Here is a 27,979-nt window from a genome sequence, read left to right as displayed (position 1 = left end):
TATTACATGAACATTAGAACGATTTTGCGTCTATTAACTCTTGATAACCTTCTTCACGATCCTTTCGACCTCATCCCAGTCATCTGTTGGGACCCTGGTCATCTCGATATCGCCAAAGTAGCTCCTAATTGCCATCAACTGCTCGTAGCTCTTTTTGTCGTGTACAAAACTGATGGAAACACCCACACGACCAAATCTTCCGGTTCTTCCGATTCTGTGCAAGTATGTGGAAGGATCTGGGTTGCCCTGTCTGTCAACGGGCAGATCGTAGTTCACCACCATTGAAACGGACGCGATGTCGATTCCTCTGGCCAGAACGTTGGTCGTTATGAGCACCTTGCTCCTGCCCTCTCTGAAGTCATCAATCAGTCTATCTCTCTCGCTAGGCACCAGATCACCGTGCAAGATCGACACCTTGTGACCTTCTTGCTCCATACGCTTATAGAGCATGTTGGCGGTGTTCCTGGTCTGAACAAAAATGATGGAAGATCCGATAGTCAAAAGACCGTAAAGTTCGCACAGAACATTGAACTTGTCTTCTTCATTCTCACAATCCATGTATAACTGCTTGATTCCGTCAACGTTAAGCTCCTCATGCTTCAGCTCCAATGAGTTGGCGTTCGGGACAAATTTCTCCGCAAACGCGCGCACTTTATCCGGGAAAGTAGCTGAAAAGAGCACCAGTTGGGTCTCTTTGGGCAATTCACGTTTCACACGGACACACTGGTCACCGAGACTTCCTCCTCCGGTATTAGCACCCTCCAACATGTTGTCGGCCTCGTCAAGCACAAACACCTTCACATCCTTGGTGGAAATCCTTTTTCTACGAATCATATCTGAAACAAGCCCAGGGGTTCCCACAATGATCTGGTCTGTAATCTTGGAGTTGTCCTTGGCCACGGACTCCGGCACCACCAGTCTGGTCTTAACCTTGGTATACTTGCCCATCTGCTGGATCACCTCCAAAGTCTGTCTAGCAAGCTCTCTAGCTGGTGACAGGCATATCGCCTGAACCTGCTCAAGATTCTCGTCAACACGAGAAAGCATCGTGAGAGAAAATGCTGCCGTCTTGCCGGTTCCCGACTGGCTCTGTCCAATCATGTTCCGGGCTGGGTTCGAAAGCAGAAGAGGCAATGCCTTCTCCTGGATCTTGGAAGGCTTTTCAAACTTCATACCATAAAGACCCTTGAGTAGCGTCTCTGCGAGTCCCAAATCCTCGAATCTTTTCACGGAAAACAAGGGACTGTTTGGGTCTGCTTGGAGATCAGCAAGTTTGACCTTGACCTCGTACGTGGATTTTATCAGATTTGTCTCTGGTTCAGTCACAGGCTTGGCAGTGGCATCTTTAGTTGGCTCGACGATTTTTGCAGCTTCTTCTGGCTTTGTCGTGGGCGTTTCCTTCAACTCCTCTACCTTATCGTTGGCGAGAGAGAGTGATTCAAGCAGGTTGGCGGCATCGGCTGCCTGTGTCTGATCTTCTGCTATATGTCAGTAAATTACAATTCAACGTGTCTAATGTTCTCAAAAATCTGCTCTTACCACTCATTTTTACGGTTGGATTGCGACGTCTGTAACCCTTTTTGATCACATAGATCGATTCATCGAATACTGAAAAAGACAGAGCTCTAATTAAGGTGGTAGGGTAACCCCTTTAGCCCTAGACTTGACCGATTATGTCACGATCATGCATTTTGAACGCGGCTATTTTCCACGAGTTTTATTGGTATGGATAAACTGTTGAAGCTGAAGAATAATGAGCTTGCCAATATAGCGAAGGTTTGTGGAATGGGTAAGTTAGTCCGGTTGAACGGAGGATTTTTGAGTGTGGAGAACCAGTGTTATGATTTTTCAGTCTACTAACAGTTTGAGCACTAGCGATCTCTGCAACGCAGAAAACTGAGCTTGCAAGTGCAATTGCTCATAATTTGACGCCTGGATTTGTTGGCGACAAGCAAATTGACCTAGTTGCTATTGATGTTGGACTGGTCAACTTCTCGTTTGCCAGATTGACTCTTCCCCATGGGATATACTCAACTCCCATACTACAACAATGGTACAAAATGGACCTTTTTGCGTGGTCCAAAGTTCCACGAGACTTCCATCCCAGTTCATTTGCTAAGTTAGTCAATAAGGTTGTTTTCGATCTGATATACGGTTCTGCCGCACCAGATCTAGTTATCGTGGAGAGACAACGATTCCGCACAATGGGCAATAAGAACGTTTTTGAGCATATCCTGAGAACAAATGTGTTGGAAAGTATGTTATATTCAAGTTTAGAGACTTTGCAGAGGGTTAATCCGAAGAAATACTGTACTCAGCTGGTGCCGTCTTCCCCACAAACCATGGTGCATTACTGGGCTCCGCCTAAGACGCAAGGCCCTGTTACAGCAAAACAGTCCAAAGAGATGAGGATGAAGCTAGTGGACCACTGGCTGAAATTGGCGTTGGTGGGCTCGAAGAGTCGGTTTCGGCTGGTAGATTCTGCTATTTTCCAACCCTCACAGCTGCTCAAAGCGAAGTCCGACTCTCGAAGACTTTATGACTTTATGGAAATATTCAATGAGAACAATAAGCACAAAATAAGCGTCTCTGAAAGCAGTGCTAAAGCAAAAGGAGACGACCTTGCCGACTCTTTGTTGTACGGTTTGAGCTGGGTCGACTACGAAAGGAACAAACACGAGTTGTGGGATGCCATTGAGGCTGGAAATGTTTCTGAGAGGTTGGACGAAATTACCTCGAGGCACTTTGAAGAGATTTCTTCTATTTTAAAGCCCAAATAGCGGTGAGAACTGTCGTGAGATCCTAATCTTCAATCGCTTGGTAATTTGTTACATAAGCATTCAAAATGGTTTTCGCACATGTCAACCCCGACCAAGTCTTCAAGGACGCGTCTAGCAGAGACCTTTGAAACCTCAGTGAAAAATCAGCTGTTGGCGTTATCCTTCACAGATATGAGCAAATCTGTCCGTTTCGAAGATGACGGTGACTGGGAGGATGTCTCCCAGGGTGAAAATGGCGAGAATGAAAATGAGGGTTAGTATTTTCCCCATATCTTTCTGTCCTTCAAGAGTTTACTAACAATGTGTAGAGCTCACAATTCAGGAAGAGTATGCGCTCTGGAGAAAGAACTGTCGGTACATGTACGACTTTATTAGTGAAACTGCCCTCACATGGCCTTCTCTTTCTGTTCAATGGGTTCCCAAAGGCTCGCTCTGGAACGATACTGGTAGAGTCCGCGATATGTTGATTACAACCCACACTTCTGACGATTCGCCCAACCACCTCAAACTGGCCTCATTGGAGTTCCCCGCATCAGTTTTTGGTGAAGAGAGTGATGAGAAGACAAGTTCCAGACTGAGGGTTTTCAAAAAATACAAACAAAACCACGAGATCAACAGGGCAAGATACAGGCTTGGAGAACCCAATGTGGTGGCTACTATCAATGACCAGGGTGAAGTTTTCGTGTACCATCTTACCAAAAGCGATGAGGATATTGTAGTTCAGAGTCTAAAACACCATACTTTGAACGGATATGGATTAAGCTGGAATCCTATAGTTCAGAACCAGCTTTTGACTGCCTCAGACGATCAGACCGTGGCTCTTTGGGACGTAAGTTCCACCGAAACCGAACTGAGTCCTGTCGAAGTGTTCAAGCATCACTCTGGAATTGTTAATGATGTCCAATGGCACAAGTTCGATGCCAATCTGTTCGGTTCCGTCTCAGACGATAAAACTTTCAAGCTGTACGATGTGAGGGCAAAGAACGTCGCTTCTACGATTGATTTCCCGGAAATCATGAACTCAGTGGCATTCTCAGGATTCTCAAGGAATTTGTTCGCCGTTGGAGGTGAGGACCACAACGTTTCTCTGTTTGACTTACGCCAAACGCAGAGAGCACTACATGTGATGATGGGCCATACCGCCTCAATCACCGGTCTGCAGTGGGATCCACACCATGAAAACGTGCTCGCCTCGGGATCTCAGGACAGAAGGGTGATTTTGTGGGATATCACCAAAATCGGAGAGGAGCAACCCCAGGACGAGCTCGATGACGGAGTTCCCGAGCTGTTGATGATGCATGGAGGCCACACCGGCGCCATCAACGATTTCGACTTTAGCCCTGAAGTGCCATGGTGTTTGGCGAGTTGCTCAGATGACAATATTGTCCATGTCTGGAAAGTCAGCGACAAACTTGTAAACGAACAGGATGAAGAGAGTGAGCTGAAAACGATCGATCTAGAGTAGGTCTCACTGCCAAATTTCATTCGTGTCGCCAACAGCATCTCTGCCATTTGAGTTACGTGTAAAATATTCTGCCATTTTGATTACGTGTAAGTCTTACTCTGCCTTTTGTCTGCCTCGACGTTGAAAGATTGCAGGTACTTGTTAAATCTCCAATAGCACAACCACCAAGATGGAGTTTTTGGGTAGAAGGACATTTCTTGCATTCACACAGGTGCGTACACTCAAGACGGTGAGAAAGCCCAAGCGGATTGAGGTCCAGCTTCTCAAGGACTTCAAGAACATCGGCAAGCGCGGTGAGGTTCTTTCGGTGATGCCTTGTTTGATGACGAACAAACTCTACAAGAACAACGGAGCTGCCTATATCTTAAAGGGGCAGAAGCCACCTATTCCTGTGTACACTAAGGTGGAGAAAACGGCGACCGTGAAGGCTGTTAAGCCCAAGATCAAGGTTCTCCAGGAACCTGCTAAACAGGCTCCAAAGGTCAAGAAGTTCTCTCTGGAGGAGCTCACCGGTATCTCGACGGAGTTTGATTACTCCTCAAAGACTGAGCAATCGACTGAGTCGCTGGTTGATCAAATACGAGAGCTTCCCTCGACGCTGTTTTTTAAGGTGTCCAAAGCGGAGGAAGCTTTCTCACTGGAACAGATCTCCGAAAAGATTTACCAGTTCATGGGACACAAGATACCCGTTGATGCGATGACTTTGAGTAAAGTGCTCGAAAATGAGAAACTGGAGAAGGTGGACCAGATCGCGTCCTTGGGTCGTTACAGCCTCACTGTGAAGATTGGCAGCAGCAAGCCAATTACCCGTGTGATCAGCGTTTCAAAAGAACTGGAGACAAGTTAGAGAGCGATTTTTCTCTCCAGATAAACCTGCTGTTTTCAGAGAATTCGCCAATTGTATATAGAAACTCCATTTTTCACTTTGGTCGTGTAGGGTGCTAATTGGCATCGAATCTTAGTTAAAGTTACTGGAAAGCCGCAAGGCGGGAGGACAAGATTCCTTTTACTCTATATTTGTCCATTTTTCCGCCTAGATTCCTTTGTTGTTCTTCCATGGTCAGTCTTAATCTCACAGGATCAAATGGGTCGCGAATGAACCACAAAAGCCTGGTGCGGTCACAGGTTAAGCACAGCACCATCAAGAGACTGGGTCAACTCGGTATCAAAGCCAAGCGGCCCATTCTTCCATCGGAAGCTGAATATCTGAAAGAGTTGTCGAAATCTGGAAAGCTACGAAAGGAGCTGATCGATCAGCAGGAGCCCCTGGAGAAGATAAATTACAATGTCAAGTTATTCGATCTTCCTCTGTTCGATACTGGCAGAGACGAGGAGACGATCTTAGTTGCGATTCGCAGTATTCTTCTGTCGCAATACGAGACCGACTTTCCCGTCGGAAAAGGTGGAATCTCCAACAAAACAAAGGAGAAGATTGAGGTCAAAAGAGCCGCTTATCCGAGGATAGTGGTGTTGTACCAGCTGTATTCGGTGTTTATCAATAACCACACTTTCGTGGATCAACAGGTGGAGAAGCTGGTGCGACATGGAAGGCTAAAGAGAGTCACAATAAAGATCAACGGAGTGGATAACCAGGTATTGATCGAATCTGACAGTTACTTCGGTCTTCTGGACAAGATCGGGGCCTCTGAAGAGGCTAACTTCAGAAGGTTTCTGGAAGAAAATAAAGGCCTCTCGGTAGTCTCTCAAATGGATGCGAAACGCTATAATCTAGATACGATGAAGTTGATTGGTTTTGGGCTTCTCACCTTTATTAACGAGGATTATTACTTAAACGTGCCGAACTCGGGTTCTTTCTTGAAGCTGGTGCATGAGTCAATCAAGTTCATCGATAAACAGCTATCCAAGATGAAATACAAAGAGGAGCTTCAGAGCTCGCTGGAGACGAAGTGGAAGAACAAGAACCAGAATTGGATAAAGTTTGGAGGCTTGAGTCTGGATTTTGTGCTGAGTTATTGTCTTGGTTACGGGTTACTGGAGGTTTTTAATACGCCAATGGGGCCTGGTTGGAAGAAGACTGGTAAGAAGTTTTAGTTTGGTGATACACCTAATAGTCTCTGAAAGTCAAAATACTTGGAAATACGGATCAACCAATTGATTACGGCAAATAATTCCAGACAGTGGATCTTCGAGTTGGAAATTGTCAATTATGAAAGGCCAAAAGCTTCGTTTTGGTAGCTGAATTCGGCACAGCCTCATTGTCTTACCTTTTGCTTGTTGGCCATTTTTCTCTGCTTCTTCTCGTTCTGTTTCTTCTCCAGCTTCTTCTGCTCCTCGAGCGAGAGCTTGCTGAAGTTTTCACGGAGCTTCTTCTTCTCCTCGATCTTCTTTTCATCAAGCTCCTCCTTTTTCCTCTCATCCAAAATCTTCTTGATCTTGGAAATCTCGGTCTCTCTGGTCTTCTTGATCTTACGGGAAGTCTCAAGACGGAAGGAGGTGTTGGAAACAGCATAGTCAACCAACTTCAACGTCAGCTTCAGAAGTCTGTCATAGGCCTCGAGGTCCTTCTTCGACTTAGGCAACTTGATCGACAAGATTACCTTCTTCTTAGGTTGGGCCTCCTCAAGGGTCTCAGGCTTGATGACAGGCAAGTCCGTAACAGCAAGGAATTGGAGAAAAGAAGCGGAATCCTTGAGGACGTCTTTGTACGACTCCTTGTACATCACGTCTGTGGTCTCAGCGTTCTCAGCCATGAAGACGTATTCAATAGGCAACTTGGGAGACTCCACAGTTTTGGTCAAAGACAAAAAGTAGTTGTCGCTGCGGTACTTGTTCATGTTATCCTTGGAGACAACGGACCAGATGAAGCTCTCGCACTTTGCACTGGCCTCCGCATCGAGATCGATTGTCACAGTGACGGTATCTTCGGGATAATCAATAGATTCCAAAAAAAATGACAGCACCGTCTCCATACCCCACACAAACAAGTTGTGTCTGGCGCAAAGCTTGATTTTGGCCGTAAAGCTTGCAACGTTCAGTCTACCAGAGGCATAGAACGCATAGTGCTCGCCGTCGTCTTTGATGTACAACTTATTACTCGCAACACCAACAAGCGCAAACTGTTCGTCCAACACTTTGGCAGAGGCAGCAATCCAGTTCTTGGCCTTGGAATCATTGTACTTAGAGCCAATCAAATACAACACCACATAGGAGACAATGAGCCCCAGAGCCAACAGCTCTATCTTCCAGTCGTAGTGGACAATTCTTTCAAGAATCGTCATTTTGGCGAACTCTGCCGGAGTTGGAGTGAAAGCCATTGTTCTATTCTAGACAGTTGATAGCAAATTGGTGGAGAAGGCAAGAACAATGACGGGGCCATTGGGTATAGATAAGCGTTGAGGAGTCGAGGAGTCGTCGACCAAGAATTCGTCATATTGGTGAGAACACGACCTTGGGGGAAGCGAACTTCGCGAAGCTCTCAGCTTGGTGAGTATACACCATTTTTACATCCAACTGGCCATTGATGGGAACTTTTTGTCCAGTAATAATATTTGTAATAAAACCGAAATTTTTGAGTGAGTTTACTATTCCTCTTTGCCAACGGCCAGACAACCCCTTTTCGCTCGTTCCCTTGAGTTTGCTGGTTGCCGCACGTCTAAAGGCACAAGGTATGAGATTCGAGACACAACGAACTCACCTGAAAGACCAGAAACTTCGGGAAAGATTGATTTCCGAGGGCGGATCTGATTTAAGAGAGGCGATTTGCCTTAATAATCATAAATCTGAGCCGATTGGGAGACGAACAATGTAATTTCCAGACGTGCCATTTCAATGAATTCTCCCCCACGCACGACGGCCATTTCCGGGCGGCCGTACCCGTGGAACCCAGTATTCGTATGAGAGTCTTCATTATGCCATGATAACTCTGACTCAATGACTCCATTGATAGCAGCAAGTCCAATGAATACGCTTATCTGCATCAAATCCTATTTTCCCGTAGACTGCCCGAGAAATCCCCAGACGAGAAGCCGACGAGCGGCTACCACCGCCCCTAATCTGTCTCGATATGGATGTGTAACTACCGCTTCGGGAAGGGGGCAGGCATCCTGAACGGCGTCTAGCGTCTTAATGCTCTTCCAGCCGTCTTCGCTACTCTTCTCCCTTCTTCTTTTCCCAAACCAAATTAAACATGAAGCTAGACTGCAGAAAGGTTGCTACCACTGCTGCTGCTGCTGTTCTGGCATTTGGGTCTATCGCCAATGCTGCTCCGGCATTGCCTAGATGGGCGTTCCAACTCCTTGACTCAACCGCTGACTCGGAATCCATATCAACTGTCCAGGACTTGTCGAGCCTGAAGTTCATTGACTCTGAAGCCCTTCAGGATACCATCTCTGTGGATGCTTTGAACACGAGTGCCATTGCCCTTTATGAAATTGCCGAGGAGTCGATTTCCCGGTTTGGCCATCCAACCAGAGTCATTGGTTCCAAGGGCCATTGGGGAACCATTGAGTATGTCCAACGTGAGCTCCGCAAACTCGGTGGCTACTACAACATCTCAACACAAGCCTTTGACGCTGTTATGGGAGAAGTCTTCTTCTTTCAGCTGTTGGTGGACGGAAGACAGCCAGACAGTCTAGACGCCTTTGACTTGACTCCACCAACCCCACACCAAAAACCTGTTTCCGGCCCGCTGTTCCACGTCAAGAACCAAGGCTGTGATCTGGCTGATTTCCCTAAGAATACTACTGGTGGAATTGCTCTAATTCAGAGGGGTGTATGTCCTTTTGGAGACAAGTCCCGCAACGCCGGTTTGGCTGGAGCCGTTGGAGCAGTCATCTATAACAATGAGCCTGGTTCCATCAAGGGAACTTTGGGCTCTCCAACTGGCCAGGAAATAGCAACTTTGGGTTTGTCACAGGCTGATGGTGAATTCTACGTTGATTTGCTGCAAAAGGGCAAGTATCTGCCCACCACCATAGAGGTCAAATCGTTTGTCGGCAACATCACCACCAAGAATGTCATTGCAGAGTCCTGGATGGGCGACCCAGACAACGTGGTGATGCTTGGAGCTCACAGTGACTCTGTGACCGCCGGTCCTGGTATCAACGATGACGGAAGTGGTACCATCTCGCTCTTGGAGGTGGCTAAGGGTCTTTCCAAGTTTTACGTTCCCAATAAGGTGAGATTCGCCTGGTGGGCTGGTGAAGAAGAAGGACTTTTGGGATCTGATTACTACGTCTCCCAACTTTCGCCAGAAGAAGGTTCCAAGATCAGACTGTTCATGGATTACGACATGATGGCTTCTCCTAACTTTGCTTACCAGGTGTACGACGCCAACAATGTTGATAACCCAGCTGGTTCCGAGGAACTTAAGCAGTTGTATATCAACTACTATCTTTCACATGGCCTGGACTACACTTTGATTCCATTCGACGGAAGATCCGACTACGATGCTTTTATTAAAAATGGTATTCCAGGTGGAGGAATTGCGACTGGTGCTGAAGGTGTCAAGACCGAGGAGGAGGCCAAGCTGTTTGGTGGAACTGCTGGCGAATGGTACGATCCATGCTATCACCAGCTGTGTGACGATCTGTCCAACCCTAACTACACCGCGTGGGAGGTCAACACCAAGTTGATTGCCCATTCTGTTGCCACCTACGCCAAGTCATTCGATGGCTTTCCCAAAAGATCGTCTGTCGGGGTGGAGTCGGTCAAAGCCAAGTACAAGTATCACGGCCCACATATGGTAGTCTAGATAAAAGACCATGAATAGACTCATCATTGGCATAACACAATATAATCTTTTTCATCTCTAATCGCTAGACTCGTTATTTTTTTTACCTTCCGCCCTTCTTCATTTTCCGGAACTTGAAGTGTTGGTTCCCCTGGGACCCCTGGAAGAACCCGTTCTGACCTCCAAAGCCAAATTGTTGACCCCCAAAGCCAAAGTTCTGGCCTTGGTGGAAAAACTGGGCGTTTGGAGGAGGCTGTTGGGCTCTGGACTCCGGATCATTCACGTCATGGCCTCTGTCGTATTGCTCTCTCTTTTCCTTATCCGACAACACTTCGTATGCACTGTTAATCAAGGCCATCTTTGCCTCCATCTCCTCCTGCGATTGGTTGGTTCCCTTGACCTTATCGGGATGGTGCTGCTTGACTTTGTTTCTGTAGGCCCTCTTCACTGTGGCTTCGTCTGCATCTTTTGCAATGTCCAGAATCTTGTAGTAGTCATTTTTAGGTTTGGATGCTTGTTGTTGTTGCTGTTGTTGATACTGTTGGTACCTCTGTTGCTGCTGCCTCTGGTGTTGCTGTTGCTGCTTGAATCTCTGTCTCTCGTGTTCTTGGTCGCGTCTTTTTTGGTCCTGTCTTTTAGCGGCCAAAAACTCTTTGTCCAAAACATCGTAGCGCGACTTCCACAATTGTGTCTTCTTTACTCTGCTATCGAACTGGTTCAGCAACTCCTCCGCTTTGGCATACGACTTGCCCAGCAATGCCTTATCTATGTTAGCTATCTGACACGGCAAAAACGTGTTCGGATCTCGAAGTTTCTTGCATCTCTTTGCAGCCTCTTTGTGATTCGGTGTACTCTCGATGGATATCCGTCTCAAATCCAGCAAAAACGAGTTATGCTCTTCGGGCAAGTTGAAGGTAGCATCGGCCCTCTTGCCCAAGAGCTCAAGAAGGTCATGGTAGTTGCCAGGAGCTTTGTCTAGCATCATTCCTTTCAACATATTGGGAGTGAATTTAACCTTGTCTTGAAATAAAATCCTGTGTAATTCCTGCCATTCTTCTTCCGTAGGTTCAAACTCGTCCACCCTGAACGTCTCTTCGTCCTGGTGTAGATTCTCATCCTGAGACTTGAAGTACACATGTGAATAGTACAGCGAAGCCTTTGCAAACAGTTCTCTGAATCTTGCCAGCTTTGAATAAAGCTTTGAATAAGCAGCACATGGATGATAATCATTATCAACCCTTAAACACTTCTGTAAAATCTTCTGTGGTTGCGGCGAATTCGAAGTCACGAACGCCTGTAATTGGAACAGTCTAATAAAATTCCCCAATCTTTGTTCTGGAGATTTCTCTTTTGTAAATTCTTCCAGTCTTGGCAAAATAGAAGTCGTATGAGAGGGCAGATTCAAAGAGTAATGGGAATTTTTGAGCAGATCCGAGTAGTCCCCAACCAGCATGGTCAATTTATCTGGGCTATAATTCTTGCTCGAAGAAAGACAATGTGATCTCAGGTATCTTATTGCTGGGAAACTGGAGGAAATTTCCAAAGCCTTGGTGGTGAGATCAACACATTGGTCGTAATCCTTGTCTATGACAGATGATTCTATGAGAGAACACATGTTCTTGAGTTCGGTGTACTGGTCCTCTAGTTCTTGTAATTGTGAATCACGTTCGCCCTCTTTGCTCGAAATATAGGTCTCCAACTCAGTCAGACGACCCAACTTCAGATTGAGTTTGTTCAACTCTTGTTGACACGGCTTGAACGAAGCATCGTATGCCAGACAGCTTTCAAAGTCCTGAACAGCCAAATTGTCCTGCGAAAGTGAAAATTCCACCAGTCCCTTTTTATAATAGACCCTGGCCAAATGCAGCCTCGAGCCTGGATCTGTGTCACTCAATTTCTGAAGCTCAGGAACAAGGGCACTGTACTCCTGCAACACTTCCATTGTTGGACCCAAGGCCGATAGCTTCGAGTCCACTCTGGTAATCTCTTCAACTACCGAGCCCCGACATGCACTAGCTACAAACACCAAAACTAATGTCAAAACTTGTCGTATGTCCATAATCTGCTTCATGTTCTTGTTGTTTTCTTGTTCGAGAAGAACAAAGAAGGCTAAGGTTTCTGTGATCTTCGATTATGAAGGTGGGGTAGTGCGATACCGAGTGCTTCGCCCTTTTGAGCCAGTGTACTGTATTGATATGATAGGTACAGGTCAGACTAGTTTTGTCAGTTTTTTGGGGGATAAACGGTGTTTTAGCTCCTTAGGAATGCTCGGATTTCCCATACCGCCTCCTTTGGCCTGTGCGGTGCAGCCTGTTGCGGAGATCCCACACTCACTCGTTTCTGCTAGGGCTTCCCTAGTGGTAGCGAATCTGGTGGGACTCGACCTTCTGAAGTTGGCTACGAGCACCGAGGAATATATTGATAAGATCTTCCAGTATGTGCTATACAGATTCCCTGAGGTGCAGCCGCCTGGATCGGACCCAGATGCGATTATGGATCAACTGTTTCTGAAAGCAGGCTCGATAGTGATGTTCTCCGCACTGAAGAATGACCAATTGCCATGGAAGAATATACACGGAGAGCTCGGAAAGTTGTCTGATTGGACACTCAAGAATGAGATCATGGTTTCTAGCTTGTCACTTGTATCAGTTTTTGGACTTGTCACAGGTAATGGACTGCCGAGACTTCTCTCCGCAACCGCCTCCTCTGAGGAAGCCGATCGTGCTTGGAAAAAACCTGGGGTTCTGTTGAAACGAGCTCACTGCTATTTGGAGATGCTTCAGCTTCACCAGAATGCGCTAATGTGGGAGGTTCCTAGCTCGTTTTTTGAGCTTGACTTCAACTCTGTCACGTTCCTGGGGCATTTGAACAATGCATCTTTACAACTCTCGGTTCTGTCTAAGAATGTATGGAATCTGGAAAAGTCCATAGATGACAGTTTTGGAGATTTCAGTGTGGACTCACTGAGTAAAAGCACGAATTTCGCGATGTACGTGCGAATTGTGATACAAACATATGATGAAATTAATGTGGCTCAAAGGCTGTTGCCTCCCAGGATTCAGGTCCAAACCTACTTTGCGTGTCTCAAATCATTCCTAGAATGTTATGTTTGTCTCTATTTGTCTTTGGATTACTACAAGAAGAACCAGGTTGGTCTGTCCATAGGCCTGGTCAACTACGCACTGGCATTGGCCCAGACGAAGGACGAGGACAGATTACGCAATACCGAGGAAAAAAACTCTTTCAAGGACAAACTCAATCTCAAGAACAAGTTTAATGAGAAAAAAGATGCCAAGGCTACGAAAAAGCTCGAATCTGACAATAACTCCTCCCACAAGCTCTCCAAACGCATAGTTCACACCAACATTGTGCCGAACAGGGTACTGGAGACAAATCTTCCTCAGGGTCTTTTTGAGAACCTGAGGATTGTGCTAGCTCTTCTTCACCTTCTGAACATGAAGTTTAACAAAGAAAACAACAATCTAAGCTTTCAGAAGGTCGTTCCAGTGACTGAGGTTTCTCAGAATCACCTGTTTGGTTCCTCAAATCTTCCCAGTGGAGTTGGCGTTCCACTGACTTCAAACCCTTGGTATCCTCGTTGTATCAATTCTGAGACTGACAAGGATTACAGTTTGCAAAATGCTTATTTCTAGTTCTGAAATGTGAGTGAATATAATGACTGAAACGTTAAACGATGATGTAGAAAAGAGATCGAGAAAGGCCAAATTATGACACAAATGTAAGCTTCGACTCTTTAATGTACAATTTTGCTCAGTTACTAACCAAATCGGAATTCATTAAGTAAGTAAATTGCAAATTAAGGCATTCTCGGCTCTTCCCAGTGTTTGAGCCGCACGTATCCAAAGGACGGATCTAAAGAAGGCTATTGAGCTCGAAATGTTTTTTAAAATGTAAGAACAGGAAAACTAATAAAGGTTTCAAATATAGAAACAATTATTGGTTGTTTTCCTTGATCTTTGATATTTCCGAATGTTCGCGTATTCTGTAAAGTGCGAGTTATTTTGGTCATAAATTTGAAAAATCTCAGATTTCGAGTTTTTCATGAAAATCTGGGGAAACTCAAATCGTTTATAAATTTGCTAATACACTTCGTACAGTCAGTTATCAAATACTACTTAGTTTGTTGGCATCTTAGTTTTATTCGTTCATCGATCCTATTGAGTCGTTAGTTCGTTATATATCATCAGCAATTATAGGCCATTTCTGGGCCAACTTCAACCCATCTCAGACCCCTATTTCATGCCCATATGAACTTCTTCAATTGATGGTCTAACACTTTCCAAAACGGGGTGTCCGATTTGGCTTCTTCCAGAGTCACCAGATCCGACTGGACCAAACTGGACCCGTAGCACATTCTTGACAGCAGACTCACCGTACGTCTAACCTCTGTGTGTGTCGTATGTTGTTGAAACCGGATTGCGAGAGTCGAAGGCTGGTCCCGAGACTCATGCAAGCCACAGACTTGCGAATCAGCTGAGTCCTGAGACTGAAAGATTCCCAGAATTGAAAAGTCTTCTGCTGAGAGGGAAGTGGCGAGTACTGCTCCGTCGGCCCTCTGTCTCATTCGCAGGTTCTCCCGATCGAAATGGACGTCTTTTGCGAGCTTGAGTGTGCGATATTCGTGCTTGCGGAAACTGAGTTGGATTCCAACGTTCTTCTGAGGATTTTTGGCAAGTGGGGTATGTGACGACAAAAAATAGTGGCCATACTGTATTTTCTCAACAAATTCCGTGGCAATTTTGTAGACACGGAGTACGCTATCGGCTTCTGCAAACACCACGAGATAGACGTATCTGTCTGTGAGCAACAACATTGAACCCACCATCTCCGCCTTGCGTAAAGTGTTCACTTTGAAAGGGGAATCAACCCACCATGAGCCAATAAGCATTTCTGTCGAGTCTCGAAATAGGAAACTGACTGTGTTGTCCATGATGACCTTCTGAGTGATCATTGTCTCGTGAGCAGAATTCGGATCCAGATTGTTAAGACTCGACTCATACTGCTCAAACACCTCTTCCCCAACACCTCCAAGCAGAAAGTCTATCATGATCTGGCGGAAGAAGTCACTGAAGTATCCATAGTAATACCTGGACAGCGTCAAAATAGCGTCGTTCAAAACCCCAGTGTAATGTCTCTTCTGGGCTCGGGTGAAATCACCCTTCAAAGCATTTGTGGAGGCATACTGCGTGCTGATCGCATCCCCATTGTTTGCCCAGAGGTTAGAGTACGCGGACTGAAAGTCTTTGTTATTCCGGATAACCACGCCCCAGGACTCGAGCTGATGACCGAGGACTTTCTGGCAAAGAAACTTTGAGACAATGTTAGTTCGATCAAGACAGTCAATGCAGTTAACTCTCATTACTCCCTTCTGGTGTGACTCCTCCTTCAAATTACGACCCAACCTCATTGCATACCAGCCATACTGGTCGAGTTTCATCGATACAGAACCCGGTGGGTACGAGTTCTCCACTTCCTCCTTCATCAGCAATTCAACATTCTCGAAATGCATACCCTTGCAGACTTCATGGAAATCAAACCATGCCAAAGGAAAATCTGTCTCTGCAGCGAGATCTTGAAATGTCTTACCAAGCCCTAGTTCTCTGTTGCCTTTCTCTATCAGAGATATGCACGAGAAGTCACCGTAATGGCCCAGTAAATGATTGAAGTGCATCTGTAATTTGTCACGGTTCTGATCTCTGGATCTTTGCACTATTGGTGCAGGCTGTAGTTTGGAGGGATCCTGCTTGAAGAAAAGGGGAATAGAACCTCTAATTATGGTATACCTGCCATAGAAGGTCTCTTGCGGACCATCAACAAATATGCATTGATCAGTCTCAACAAAATTGGCCACCTTGCCGGCATCGTCAACTCCGCGTCTCATGTATCTCACACCCGCACGATCGGTGCTTCTTCTAGAGACGAGAACGATATAAGCGGGAATTGTCTGAGAATCTTCGTTGCGTTTTCCTGCTAGCAACGAGGATCTTCGAGGAGAAGACTTTTTCAAAGTGCAGTCAAATGTACCGACGAAGCCTTGAATCAGAAGTGTGCACAGTACATGTGGGTACGTATCAGGGCAAGATTCCAGAATGGGCGCGAGCATCGATCTGTTCCAAAAAAAGGCACCAGAGTCTTCCTTGAGATCCTTCATAGATTCGTGGCAACTGGGGACAACCATATAACTGGTTCCTTTGGCTGCAGCCACAACAGAGAAGTTCTGGGTCAGGTTTACATCCCCACTGAAGTAAAAGCCGCCATTTCTAAAAAACCTCCTGAAATGACGCTTGAACTTCCGGATAAGCGCAGGTGGTATCCTATATCCATGTTTGAAATCACCTGCATTTCGCTGCAAGTTCTTGACTGAGCGTGCGTGTTCAAATGTCTTGTTATATATCAGGTTGTCCAGCATTGGATTTGGTTTGGCGACAGCTCCTGTATCAATATATTCGAATTCCTCCAAAAGTATCCGCTGGCTGTTCAAAGAGAGCTGTGGCTTTGACTTGAATGAGTCTGCAAGAATGCCTGTAGGAGTGAATATCATTCCGGGTTGGTTATGGGCAACTTCCGGTTCCTGGTTCTCGTCTTTGAGACTGACATTGTCTGTTTCGTTTGTCTCTTCGTCGCAATCTTCAGTTCCAGCGCCAATTTTTGCGTATCTTTGTAACGTTTCAAGACATGAAGATTTCACCAGCGGAACCATCACTACATCACGCACCCTGTTGCACTTGAAGTGGAATCGCGGGAGCGAAACCGCATCATCATACTCTGAAACAAAGACTAGATGGCCAATCGTGAGATCCACATAACCCACCAGACATCCAAATTCAAGCGAAATAGCCGGGCTGGAACGGGGAGTGTAACACCAGTCAATTTCCAGCGTGGAGCGAGCTCGCTGGAACTTGAAAAGTGCTTTTGGTCCTTCGTTCCCAGAAGGCGCTAGCGCCTTGTTTGGGTGTTAGCTAAGACCATGCTAAAAATACTAAACTCACTCACCAGACCTTCTTCGTAGACCTCAACACAAACAGGAGGCATTTACAACCCAGTAGAAGAGAAAACTCACTGTTTATTATGAGATCAAGGAAGAAATAATGTTGCAGCGTGTTTTGAGTGTTGTTGGGGTGAATCTTAAGGTCTTGATCTTCTGATTCGAGCCGCACACGAATGGCATTTCTGCCAAAGAGGATAGGGTCAGTACAACGCACCGACAGGCAAGATTGAGTGTTTGCAGTAAAGACAGCCTTTCGTTGACCATCGATTTTTTTGAGGACAGTCAGTGTCGATCGCGACATCAGCCATTAGAGATAGCCACACATTGCAGATCGCAATAAAAAAACTGATCTACGCGATCCAGCGAATCCGGCTAGATTTCCATTAAGGGTAACGGACTACATATTGGGTACGGCACACTATTTTTTACCGGAGATGTTCACTGTGAAAGAGGGGTGGAAGAGGGGTGACGAAGAACGACAGAGGGAAGCAGGTACAACAGCTCCAATTAACTGTTGTTACAGAAAAAAAGAACTCTTTATGCAATTTTCGATATCTCGTCCACAAAAATAGTCGAACACCTCGAAAAATTTCAGTTTTTTTGACCACCTTGAAGCCTTCTAATGAGCCGCGGCAAGACCATGGCAGGTCAGCGGGGGGCGGGCCGCATGCAACCGTTTGCAGCTCCGATTTTGGTGGGCCAGAGTCTTCAAAGCCAAGTCAAAGATGAAAAAAGAGGACACTCCACAAGGCCAACAATGCCTTTAAAATATCTTTAAACCTAAATTTATTGACCAGCAAGTAATATCCATACGAATTCTTTTTCTGCGGCCAGAATCAACCAATTAAATCGCAGAAAACCAACTTTTCACCGATAGGCGCTTCCACCGATTACGCGCGCGCCTTGAAAAAGAGGTCATCTCCCAAAGTTTCGGCCAAGGGCAATTCGGCTGAAAGAGTTCCTCCCAGCACGATTGGTTGTTTTCCAAGCTTCTTTTCCTGAATAAACTCAATTTCGTGGCGAATTGCAAGCCAAACTCGTGATATCTCGACCTGGATATCAAAGGCCTGTTATTTTACCTGAAAGGTTCGTTTGCGAAGGTTTTCAGCAACCATGGTTTCCGCGCTTCGTGTGTTTGGGACCAGTTCCCGTTATGCCACAAGATTCGTCTCGACCTCGAGAGTTCTTAGCCAAGAGGCCAAGATCGTGAAGGAGGCCTCTCCAATTGCCGCTGCGCCAATTTCTCCTCCTCCTCCACCACCACCAAAGGGAGGCCGTATTCGGTCCGTCTTCAAGTGGACCTGGAGGGCTGCCTTGCTGTCTGCCCTAGGAGGAACCGCTTATGTCGGCTACCAAGTTTACAAGGAAGCCCATCCTACGGAACAGATCCCTCAAAGTGATCTTAAGCCCAACGGGAACAAGCGCAAGACAATTGTCATTCTTGGTTCTGGCTGGGGTTCCATCACCACCTTGAAGCATCTCGACACCAGTCTGTACAACGTGATCATTGTTTCGCCCAGAAACTACTTCTTGTTCACCCCGCTGCTTCCTTCTGTGCCAACTGGAACCGTTGATGTCAAGTCTATCACTGATCCGGTCCGCACCGTTGCCCGTGCTACCCCAGGCCAGGTGCTGTATCTGGAGGCCGAAGCTACCGACGTGGACCCAGTCTCCAAGAAGGTCACCATCAAGCACAAGTCCAACTCCATGACCTTTGGAGAAGCTATGATCAATGAGGAAGAGCCAATCATCACCACCGTAGACTACGACTACTTGGTGTTCGGTGTTGGTGCCCAGACAACCACTTTTGGAATCCCCGGTGTGGCCGAAAATGCCTCCTACCTGAAAGAGGCCCACGATGCCGTTGTGATCAGACAAAAGATCTTCAACTCAATTGAGGCTGCGCAATTGCTGCCAGTGGGCTCCGAGGAAAGAAAAAGACTGCTTTCCGTGGTCGTGTGCGGAGGAGGTCCAACAGGTGTTGAGCTTGCTGCCGAGGTTAAGGACTACATTGACCAAGACCTGTCCAGATGGCTGCCTGGTATTGAGAAGGAGATGACTGTGACCTTGGTAGAGGCTCTTCCCAATGTTTTGAACGCTTTCAACCAGAAGCTGATCAAGTACACCGAGGAAGTCTTCAAGAGACAGGAGCTTGACCTGAGGACCAACACCATGGTCAAGAAAGTTGACAGAAAGAACGTGTATGCGGTTCACAAGAATGCCAGTGGTGAGCAGGAAAGTATCGCTATTCCTTACGGAACACTGGTTTGGGCTACTGGTAATGGACCAAGGGAAATCACCAAGAGCCTGGCCTCGAAGATCGAAGAGCAAAAGACCGCCAGAAGAGGTCTCTTGATCGACGCTTATCTTAAGGTTGATGGCTCTGATTCCATCTATGCTCTTGGAGACTGTACCTTTACTAAGAACCCACCCACCGCTCAAGTCGCACATCAGGAAGGTATCTTTTTGGCCAGCCACTTTGAGAAGCTTTCTAAGATTGACGACCTACAATATTCCATTAAAACTGAGACCGAGGCTGACAAGTTGGACAAGCTCAACCGTCGTTTGGAGAGAGCCAAGGCGTCCTTGAGACCATTTGAGTACGTTTACCAGGGTTCTTTGGCCTACATCGGTACCGAAAGAGCTGTGGCTGACTTGGTTTGGGGTGACTTTTCCAACGTCTCCACCGGAGGATCTTTGACCTTTTTGTTCTGGAGATCAGCCTACGTGAGCATGATTTTGGGTGTCAGAAGCAAGATCTTGGTCTGCTTCGATTGGCTCAAGGTGGGTATCTTTGGTAGAGATTGTTCCAAAGAGTAATCTTGTCTCAGACACCATAGCTATGTCTTAGACATCTGATATATTCCTCTTTGATTTTTTGTACTCAATAAATGAAAGGGCATGCCCAAACGTTTCATGCAGTTACTGAAACTCTCTGTAGAACTTGGAACGCAGACTTTCATCGCCTTGCACCACTTGCGCCGAAACTCGTGATCAAATATATTCGGGTAAACTCCTATACTCTTCATGCCTGGCTTATATGTTGGAAAGTGCAAAAAAAAAAAGAAAATGGACGAGTCCGGAGTCGAACCGGAGACCTTTCGCATGCTAAGCGAACGCGCTACCAACTACGCCACACGCCCGATTTCATGTTAGGGAAAACTCTGGGTCGCACATACTCGATTGAGCTTCGCTGCTATAAATGTGAAATAGTGAACAAAACCTTTGGTGTTTCAGATGAAACGTTTGATATCAAGGAAGAGATATAACAGGAAGTTTGCCACATTTTGGAATGCTTATGACATGTGGAAAGTACTGGTTTTTCGGTGGAAGTAGCTACAGATTTCCTTCACTTTGTCATAGTTAACGCATGTCGCACAACCAAGAGCGGTTCCTACTAACAGGCTATGATCCGCAATTGAGACTGCTATGACATCCTGTACACATAAGGATGCATCGTCACAACTAAGAAATACACCGAGCCTGCTACACACAACTGGGCCGAGCCATTGACGTACGTCACAATTTCAGAATGGGGCATTGAATTGATCGTCAAAACAGTGTGCACTGAAAGCAGCGTGGGACTTGAGGCTTGAAAAAACGTAACAATTACACGATACAGCCCCCAAGATACGGAGATGATATGTGATTTCAGTACAGAATCACGAGTTTGTGGAGCCGATCTAGGGTTCATGTAAGATGAGCAGCGAACGTGTGGGCTGCACAGCTGACACATTCAGTTCTTACTCGCACCTCGTTCAATGCAGTTGACTTGTGTAGAACCTGCAAGTAATCTAGAATGAATCAGCTTGATCTGTGTTTGATCTGCGTGTGATCAGCATAATTTGAAATGTGTAGGCGTGATTGTGGGTCCGCCCCACAGAGAAGAACACATCTGTGTTCCAGAAAACTAAGCACTCATCATGCTCCAAGAATACGCACGTTGGCGATTTAATTTGTTTGCTGTAAAATTATTTTGTTTCATTAACGTTGATATAGGTTTTGAGAGAATCTCGATGTCGACGCACCACGCAACATGATCTGTGAGCTACCAAACCAATTTGGCTGTTCTCACAAACAGAACCGCGCCTTCCGAAAATGTGGTAATGCTTCTCCAATTTCCAGTTTCAAGACCGTCAAGACCTGAACAGACATGATGTGCTGCTAACCTACGCTCTTCTCCTACTCTTCAAATTGGGAGTGGCATTCAACGCTCTATGTACAGCTATAAAAAACAGCAGCCAAGACCATAAATCTCGCTTTAGCGCTGAACTGCCTCTATAATGAGAACCTCAGCAAATCTTTGGTCCTTTTTCTTCCGCTTATTTGGTGGCATTGAGCAAGTAAGTGATCAGATCGTTTCTGTCCTTTGGCTTCTTCAAACCACCGAAGGCCATCTTGGTACCTGGAATGTACTTCTTTGGGTTCTCCAAGTAGTCAGACATGGTCTGCTCAGACCACAAAACTCCCTTTCTCTTGTTGGCATCGGTGTACGAGAAACCCTCGGCCAAACCGGACTTTCTGCCAAAGACACCATGCAGGTTAGGACCAACCTTGTGTGGTCCACCAGCCTCAAGAGTGTGACATTGGGCACATCTAGTCTTGAACAGAGTAGCACCCTTCTTTTCAGAACCTGAAAAACGAGTTAGTATGAACGCAAGAGAACAACACTGTGTGTGTGGCTTGGAGGAGGAGGCGATATGAATATAAACTTGAATTTCAATCAAAACTCATACCCGGCTCATATTCGAGCTCAGAGTAAAATCACAATTCGCTTTAGACCAAAATCCTGAATTTCAAGTCACCAGAACATGGATGATCAACAATAAAACAACTGCCAACACAAGCAATGCCAGCGACTTTTCACTGAAGCCAGCCTCGAGTAAAACCATCCACGGTCCTCGCCAACAAATTTAAATCACTCACCTTTTTCGTATGGAGCAGGCATTTTGTTTATGTGTAGAGAAATCTAGACAAAAATCTGATTTGCGTTCGAAAAGAGCAAAAGGAAGAGTTGGCAGTTTTATACGGCCCACCCAGGAGTGAGCCGGCTGCAATGGCATCCGCTCCATTTTCAATTCCACTGAGCTTATTGGCTGGGAACTGAGACGGGGGCGTGTACCCGGGAGAGAACGGAATGGCCAAGACTGAATAATATATTAGTAAGCAAACTATGTTTGGATTATATAAGTCAAACCTAAAAGGTAGTGTACAAGTCATAATCCGGAGGGAGAGATAACGCTGCTCCATGGTGACAAGACAAGCTGCGGTTCATTTCGCGCAGACAGCCAGGGGTTCTTTATATTTATTTGTGGGATATTTTGCTGTTTACTGTTGGTTGGATTGAGCTTTATGCGACTATTTCTGTGAATTGGTTCAGATGTTTGGCTCTAGGTCCTTCTCATCACGGGGAAGTCCGGACAGCAGCAGCACGCGGAGTGCGGAAGTTCACGAAGAAACGGCTTCATATGACGAAGACAAAGATTACGTTGAAGAAGAAGAGGAAGAATATGGCCTGTTTCCCAAGGTAGTACCGAGAGTCCACGGTGGCACTCTGAAGGGTGTCACTGAACACTCTACTGGATACGACTTCTCCGAGAGCTTGAGCTCCGGTTACTCTGGGTCTCAGAGAGTGGCAAGTGACGGAGATGAGATATCAGTTTCTCTAGATGAGCCGGAATATGATGAGTCGATACGGACCTCGGTGGTAAACAGGATGATCCGCGAAGAAGACACCGAAGGTCTGGTGAACACTTCAGATCGGTTCCGTTTTACCAAGCTATACGAGCGGTATGCCGGAACCAGTAACGAAGAAAAGGGCCTTTCTGAATATGAGATGTACACGAAAAATGTCTGGAAAGAAGCCAAGTTGAGAGAGAAACATGCAAAAGTTCTGCAGCAGAAGCAAGCGGAAAGAGAGAATAGGAGGTTGAAAGCCAATGTTAACGTGATTGACGAGGCCGGAATCACAAATTACGAAGGCGGCTACGAAGACCTTCCGGTCACGAATACGACAAACTGGTTTCAGAAGGTGCGACTCCAGGCGAAACAGAACAAACTGAAGAAGAAACGGGAGCGAAACCTAAGCACGGACTCGGCACTCTCGGTTCAGATCTCACCAAGCTCGATAAACACAATAGCAATCGATGATGTTATGGGAATGGATAGAATACCCATAGATCTCCAACCGCGGGCAGTAGTAAGGAAGAATCCAAAGGAAGGGCTGGACGAGTTTGAGATGCATAACGATCGCTCAAGCTCCAACATCTACAGCGGGATGATCCACGAAGAACCTGACATCTTCGTCTCTGGAAGACAAAACGTTGACTATTCGTTGAAACCCTTGGAAGGATTCCCTTATAACAATGCTGAAGACACAGAAAAGGGCTGGAAGTGGTACTTTAGGTTCAATAAGAAGCGGTATCGCCATGAGATCCAGCGAAAGCTCAAGATTAGACATCTTCACCAGATCGCTCTGGGAGGAACACTTGGTGTGGGGCTTTTGCTCTCATCTGGAAAAGCCTTTAGCATCGCAGGTCCACTTGGATGTCTTCTGGGCTTCATGTTTGCTGGTTCTATAGTGATAGCCACCATGCTGTCGTTCTGTGAGATGATCACGCTTATTCCATTGGCCGGTGGAGTCAGTGGGATTTCGTCGCGTTTTGTCGATGATGCCTTTGGTTTTGCACTTGGAGTGGGCTACTACTTTTCGTATATGATCGGAATGCCTACCGAGATCACCGCGGCCACTATCATGCTCAGTTTCTATACGGAGCTGAAGATCCCAGGAGCAAGTACCGCTGGGTGGATTTCATTTTTCTTGGTAGTGGTGATTGGCCTTAATCTGTGTGATATCCGAGTCTATGGAGAGGTGGAGTACTTCTCCACTATCATCAAGCTGTTGATTCTGACAGTGCTCATCCTCTACATGATCATACTGAATAGAGGAGGAAGCCCGCCTTATCATGAGGTGATAGGATTTCGATATTGGGACTCAGGAAAGAGCAACGCCACCGATCTTCTGTTCTATGGGCTGTTCAGGCCGACCTTCGATGTTACCGATGTGGGACTTGGATCTCTGGATGGAATTGGAGGGGCCAAAGGCAGGCTGTGTTCTTTTTTGGTGGCATCTATAGTTGCGGCTTATGCCTACGTTGGAACGGAGATTGTTCTTATTGCTGGAGGAGAATCTCGTAACCCCAGAAAGGCCATCCCCAGTGCCACCAAAAGTATCTACTGGAGAATCATCATCTTTTATGTGGTGGCCATTTTCGTGGTCGGGCTGAATATCTACTCTGGAGATCCTAGATTGCTGCGTTATTTTACCAACGACTCTAGCGCGAACTCTGTGGACTCAGATCTGGTAGAAAATATAATAGCGTTGAATGGAGGTCAAAATTGCCATTCTCAATTGCTGAAGTGGGCTGGCTTTGCTAACGGTAACCAATCGCCCTGGATCATCGCCCTACAGAGTGCAGGCCTTTGCAACTTTGCCTCTGTGATGAATGCTTTTCTGGTATATTTTGCTCTCACTGCTGGATCTTCGCAGTTATATGCTTCCTCGAGGACTCTCTACTATCTTTCGATTCAGGGAAAGGCCCCCAAGATGTTCTCCATTTGCTCTGCCAGAGGAGTGCCTTATGTCAGCGTTCTTTTCACGGGTTTCATGGGTGCTCTAGCATATCTTTCTGTAAAAAATAACACCGCCTTGGTGTTTGAAAGACTGTTGTCGGTCTGTGCTACCACTGGACTGCTGGTGTGGTCCGGAATGTGCCTGTCGTTTATCCGGTTCTACTATGGCCTTAAACTGAGACCGGATATCATTGGAAGAGACGACGAGAACTATCCTTACAGGTCTCCATTCCAGCCATACCTGGCCTACTTCGGGATGATTTCGGCTTTCCTGCTCGTTCTGGTGGATGGATTTATCGTCTTTTTTAGGGGATCGTGGTCCACGGCATATTTCTTCTCCAGTTATGGCTCTTTGATATTATTTATTCTATGCTATGTGGTCTATAAATTCGGAAGGAGAACCAAGATCCACCGCTTAGACCAACTGGATCTTGACTCAGGCCGTCGTGAAATTGACAGGATCATCTGGGAAGAAGACAGGAATTACGTGCCAAATTTCAAGGAGTATATCGAAAGGTTCTTGAGCCATGTGTTCTGAACGCTGCCGCACATTTTATATGGAACGGTGTAGCCACTGTGGTAGCACATGATGATGCCAACCATTCTTAGTTTTCGAGTTTTAGTCTGCCACAGTGGCTTTCAAGGTGTTATTTAGATTTCTTCACGTTGTGGTTAAAGTAGAGATGCAAATTGTATGGCAATTATGTAATGATAATGATGAGACACTTATTTTGCGGAGAATCAGTATGGCCCGAGTCTGTCAAGTCTGATTATCATGCAAACGAAGCTTGATATTTAATCGAATATGCACAATGACGCATGTGCATAGCATAATTTTGAGCCGCACCAAGTCAAGAATGTGTAACTTTTAGACAACCGTAGCCTTGTGAAAATGACCTTAGCTTTTTCTGGTTTCGTGTTCTGCCAAATGCTTATCAGTACATGTTCAGCGCAAGTGTTTAAAAAGAGCAAAATTCCGAAAAATCTGCAGATTCCTTGGGGGATCGTGAAGAGATACCAGTTCAAGGATACCGAAGCCATACCGTTTGACCAAAGGTGCCTCCGAAAGATAAAACGTGTCTGCCCGGTTAGTTTGATTGTGTCCCATTGATAGATGTCTACAAGTCAAGTTGTACTGGCTTCCGCAACTCGTGGTCGATTGTGGCAGCACGTCTATGATGATAGCCATATTGGTCCTACATAACTTGTTTTTATCGTTTTCGTCAAATCTCATTACAGCCTCTGTTGAATACTCGCGATCTTCAACTGAACCAGCTTCTTTTCCACTGCGTCGTTGGGGATTTGAATACTCTCATCGAAATGGACCAGTTTATTGGGACCAGGCTTGGAATGCTTAGTCCTATACTCCCGCAACAGCTCTCTTGTTTTAGCCCTCTCATAGGCAACCAAAGTATCATCTTCCGAATTTTGGAAATATCTTCCATTCATTTCCTGCAAATCCTGGCTTGACAAAAAATCTTCGAAAAGAGTCTCGTCTTCTAGGATCTGTCTAGCCTCGTCTACCACTTCGTCTGAGGTAGGCACTTGTGATACCAACCCTCCGGATACTCTGGTCTCCTCGTAGATGCCGTAGTAAACCGGATCTATTTTCTTTTCAGCTTCGGCAATCCGCTGTATTAATTCCGCGTCGTTCTTAGCGTTTGTTTTAGCCTGATTAGCCTTCTTGATTTCATTCTGCTTGGCTTCCAGTAAGCTCTTCACGTCTGGCAAGTCCTTGGCTCTCCCAAAGTATTTATAACCAGTGGAATCCTTCTCATATGTTCCACCTTGGTGCCTTTTTGAATAAGATATAAAATCAGGGCCTCCAAGGTCTAGTATACGATACTCCCACGCAGCCTTTTCTTTCATCAGTTTGTTCAACTCGTCATTGAGATCACGTATCTGGTAGTCACTAAGCAAAGGGTCATGTATCCTTGATACCCGCATGGAAATGTCGTTCACACATAACGAGCGAAACCTCTGGGCTTCCGATAAGCTATCCACAGAACGCACGCTCTTCGGCCTCTCTAGCGTGGGGCCCTGTGAACTGTAGTATCTGTGCAGCAGCGACTGCGCCATCTCTGACTTTCTGGACATTTTGAAAGGGTGATATGATGTAAAGGGAACAAGAAAACGAACTATGACTTCAAGGGAGTTTATTGAAGATCGTGAGGTGTAGAGACAGCGGGTGAAAAAAAAAAACGACACCAGCAGGACTCGAACCTGCGCGGGTGAAACCCAAAAGATTTCAAGTCTTTCGCCTTAACCGCTCGGCCATAGTGCCTTTCAAAAAAACCGAAAATATCCTGTCTTTTGGCTGTAGATCACCTGGTTATTACACGTAATAAAAATTGTGAACTGAAAATAAAGCAAAGTTGAAGATATATTGACAAGAAAACCAACTAATGAGAAAGCTTAGAACTTCAGCTTTGACTCGGTAACTTTTTGAAGGAATAACCAACCCATTAGCTTGTAAAATGATTGACTAAAGCAGAGAAGGGGTTTACGAGACTTGAAGTGAAGCGAAACAGGAAGAAACGCTTACCAGATCCTAGTTTTGGGTGAAATATAAGTTTGAAAGGTCAAAATAATTCACCTTCTGGTGATATGAAGCGTATAAGTGTCTCACATACCGAGAGATCCGATACTGAATTTCTCAGACTAGATTGACTGGTTGGCATCTTGCTAACAACCAGACCATCAAATATGGAAAGCTGATATTTGCATCAGCTTACAACACTTTAGGTTATGTTATATATAGCACTACTAAGTGTGTAACGAAAAATGAAGGCATTCAATTAGAGTTCAAATCCTAGGGCCTACGAACAACCGCAGAAAGCTCCACTAAAGCCGCACCAGCGCACTAGCATAGTTTTACCTTTCACTTAAACCCCAAGAAGCTAGTCATAAGAGCACGAGAGTTTCACTCATTTTCACTCACCAGCAACATTTAATTGATTTCAAGATCATTTATTGCTCCAGATAAATGAATCTGTCTGTTTTGGTTATGAGCCCCGCGTAGTGTTCAACAACCAACGAACCATTGTATATTGGGCCATCCTTTCCGAAACCGCTATAAAAGGGCGTTTGGTCTAGTGGTATGATTCTCGCTTTGGGTGCGAGAGGCCCTGGGTTCGATTCCCAGAATGCCCCATTATTTTTTTTTGTTAGGTATCGAAACAACAAGCCGTCTCAAGACACGCAGCCTAAGCCTCACCTTAGTGTTGTTGCCCACATGCTAGGGTATCAACTAAATGAATATACAATATCCACACGGAAATAAGCCCAATTCACCATCTCTGAGGATTGTCGCAAGACCGAAAAACAAACTTTGTTTATTGCGCCAATGATTTGCCATGGCAACATACGCATTATATGCAGGCTTCATGCACGTTAGGGAG

At 45.8% G+C, this 27,979-nt stretch overlaps 15 protein-coding genes across 15 annotated transcripts, besides 3 other annotated features; 8 read left to right on the top strand and 7 right to left on the bottom strand.

The window, feature by feature from the left end:
• Positions 1-33: 33 nt before the first annotated feature.
• Positions 34-1,173, bottom strand: KUCA_T00001061001 (uncharacterized protein; the record flags this gene model as incomplete). Its single annotated transcript, XM_022605660.1, has 1 exon — positions 34-1,173. One exon carries the CDS (start codon positions 1,171-1,173, stop codon positions 34-36), a length of 1,140 nt encoding a protein of 379 aa, XP_022457107.1.
• A 265-nt stretch (positions 1,174-1,438) lies between these two features.
• Positions 1,439-1,470: a sequence feature (Short protein (KUCA_T00001060001, CDK25093.1) was converted to a misc_feature.).
• A 69-nt stretch (positions 1,471-1,539) lies between these two features.
• Positions 1,540-1,546: a sequence feature (Short protein (KUCA_T00001060001, CDK25093.1) was converted to a misc_feature.).
• Positions 1,547-1,725: 179 nt separating this feature from the next.
• KUCA_T00001059001 (uncharacterized protein) lies at positions 1,726-2,780 on the top strand (the record flags this gene model as incomplete). The annotated part of the gene is made up of 2 exons (XM_022605659.1): positions 1,726-1,789; positions 1,870-2,780. 2 exons carry the CDS (start codon positions 1,726-1,728, stop codon positions 2,778-2,780), a joined length of 975 nt encoding a protein of 324 aa, XP_022457106.1.
• Positions 2,781-2,951: 171 nt separating this feature from the next.
• Positions 2,952-4,245, top strand: KUCA_T00001058001 (uncharacterized protein; the record flags this gene model as incomplete). The annotated part of the gene is made up of 2 exons (XM_022605658.1): positions 2,952-3,033; positions 3,089-4,245. 2 exons carry the CDS (start codon positions 2,952-2,954, stop codon positions 4,243-4,245), a joined length of 1,239 nt encoding a protein of 412 aa, XP_022457105.1.
• Positions 4,246-4,414: 169 nt separating this feature from the next.
• Positions 4,415-5,092, top strand: KUCA_T00001057001 (uncharacterized protein; the record flags this gene model as incomplete). The annotated part of the gene is made up of 1 exon (XM_022605657.1): positions 4,415-5,092. The coding sequence occupies one exon, from the start codon at positions 4,415-4,417 to the stop codon at positions 5,090-5,092; it is 678 nt and encodes a 225-aa protein (XP_022457104.1).
• A 209-nt stretch (positions 5,093-5,301) lies between these two features.
• KUCA_T00001056001 (uncharacterized protein) lies at positions 5,302-6,297 on the top strand (the record flags this gene model as incomplete). Its single annotated transcript, XM_022605656.1, has 1 exon — positions 5,302-6,297. One exon carries the CDS (start codon positions 5,302-5,304, stop codon positions 6,295-6,297), a length of 996 nt encoding a protein of 331 aa, XP_022457103.1.
• A 161-nt stretch (positions 6,298-6,458) lies between these two features.
• On the bottom strand, positions 6,459-7,520 carry KUCA_T00001055001 (uncharacterized protein; the record flags this gene model as incomplete). The annotated part of the gene is made up of 1 exon (XM_022605655.1): positions 6,459-7,520. The coding sequence occupies one exon, from the start codon at positions 7,518-7,520 to the stop codon at positions 6,459-6,461; it is 1,062 nt and encodes a 353-aa protein (XP_022457102.1).
• Positions 7,521-8,392: 872 nt separating this feature from the next.
• Positions 8,393-9,958, top strand: KUCA_T00001054001 (uncharacterized protein; the record flags this gene model as incomplete). Its single annotated transcript, XM_022605654.1, has 1 exon — positions 8,393-9,958. The coding sequence occupies one exon, from the start codon at positions 8,393-8,395 to the stop codon at positions 9,956-9,958; it is 1,566 nt and encodes a 521-aa protein (XP_022457101.1).
• Positions 9,959-10,040: 82 nt separating this feature from the next.
• KUCA_T00001053001 (uncharacterized protein) lies at positions 10,041-12,008 on the bottom strand (the record flags this gene model as incomplete). The annotated part of the gene is made up of 1 exon (XM_022605653.1): positions 10,041-12,008. One exon carries the CDS (start codon positions 12,006-12,008, stop codon positions 10,041-10,043), a length of 1,968 nt encoding a protein of 655 aa, XP_022457100.1.
• A 193-nt stretch (positions 12,009-12,201) lies between these two features.
• On the top strand, positions 12,202-13,590 carry KUCA_T00001052001 (uncharacterized protein; the record flags this gene model as incomplete). Its single annotated transcript, XM_022605652.1, has 1 exon — positions 12,202-13,590. The coding sequence occupies one exon, from the start codon at positions 12,202-12,204 to the stop codon at positions 13,588-13,590; it is 1,389 nt and encodes a 462-aa protein (XP_022457099.1).
• Positions 13,591-14,195: 605 nt separating this feature from the next.
• On the bottom strand, positions 14,196-16,990 carry KUCA_T00001051001 (uncharacterized protein; the record flags this gene model as incomplete). Its single annotated transcript, XM_022605650.1, has 2 exons — positions 14,196-16,901; positions 16,952-16,990. The coding sequence occupies 2 exons, from the start codon at positions 16,988-16,990 to the stop codon at positions 14,196-14,198; spliced, it is 2,745 nt and encodes a 914-aa protein (XP_022457098.1).
• A 1,069-nt stretch (positions 16,991-18,059) lies between these two features.
• KUCA_T00001050001 (uncharacterized protein) lies at positions 18,060-19,766 on the top strand (the record flags this gene model as incomplete). The annotated part of the gene is made up of 1 exon (XM_022605649.1): positions 18,060-19,766. One exon carries the CDS (start codon positions 18,060-18,062, stop codon positions 19,764-19,766), a length of 1,707 nt encoding a protein of 568 aa, XP_022457097.1.
• Positions 19,767-20,015: 249 nt separating this feature from the next.
• Positions 20,016-20,102: a sequence feature (Short protein (KUCA_T00001049001, CDK25082.1) was converted to a misc_feature.).
• A 271-nt stretch (positions 20,103-20,373) lies between these two features.
• On the bottom strand, positions 20,374-20,682 carry KUCA_T00001048001 (uncharacterized protein; the record flags this gene model as incomplete). The annotated part of the gene is made up of 1 exon (XM_022605648.1): positions 20,374-20,682. The coding sequence occupies one exon, from the start codon at positions 20,680-20,682 to the stop codon at positions 20,374-20,376; it is 309 nt and encodes a 102-aa protein (XP_022457096.1).
• A 586-nt stretch (positions 20,683-21,268) lies between these two features.
• Positions 21,269-21,894, bottom strand: KUCA_T00001047001 (uncharacterized protein; the record flags this gene model as incomplete). The annotated part of the gene is made up of 2 exons (XM_022605647.1): positions 21,269-21,579; positions 21,873-21,894. The coding sequence occupies 2 exons, from the start codon at positions 21,892-21,894 to the stop codon at positions 21,269-21,271; spliced, it is 333 nt and encodes a 110-aa protein (XP_022457095.1).
• Positions 21,895-22,326: 432 nt separating this feature from the next.
• On the top strand, positions 22,327-25,116 carry KUCA_T00001046001 (uncharacterized protein; the record flags this gene model as incomplete). Its single annotated transcript, XM_022605646.1, has 1 exon — positions 22,327-25,116. One exon carries the CDS (start codon positions 22,327-22,329, stop codon positions 25,114-25,116), a length of 2,790 nt encoding a protein of 929 aa, XP_022457094.1.
• A 695-nt stretch (positions 25,117-25,811) lies between these two features.
• On the bottom strand, positions 25,812-26,675 carry KUCA_T00001045001 (uncharacterized protein; the record flags this gene model as incomplete). Its single annotated transcript, XM_022605645.1, has 1 exon — positions 25,812-26,675. The coding sequence occupies one exon, from the start codon at positions 26,673-26,675 to the stop codon at positions 25,812-25,814; it is 864 nt and encodes a 287-aa protein (XP_022457093.1).
• Positions 26,676-27,979: the final 1,304 nt, after the last annotated feature.

The sequence above is a fragment of the Kuraishia capsulata genome, genomic scaffold (genome assembly GCF_000576695.1).
Source record: "Kuraishia capsulata CBS 1993 genomic scaffold, Kuraishia_capsulata_scaffold_1, whole genome shotgun sequence".
NCBI lineage: Eukaryota > Fungi > Ascomycota > Pichiomycetes > Pichiales > Pichiaceae > Kuraishia > Kuraishia capsulata.
The sequence above is the reverse complement of the archived record's forward strand: the minus strand, read 5'-3'. Positions and strand labels throughout refer to the sequence as shown.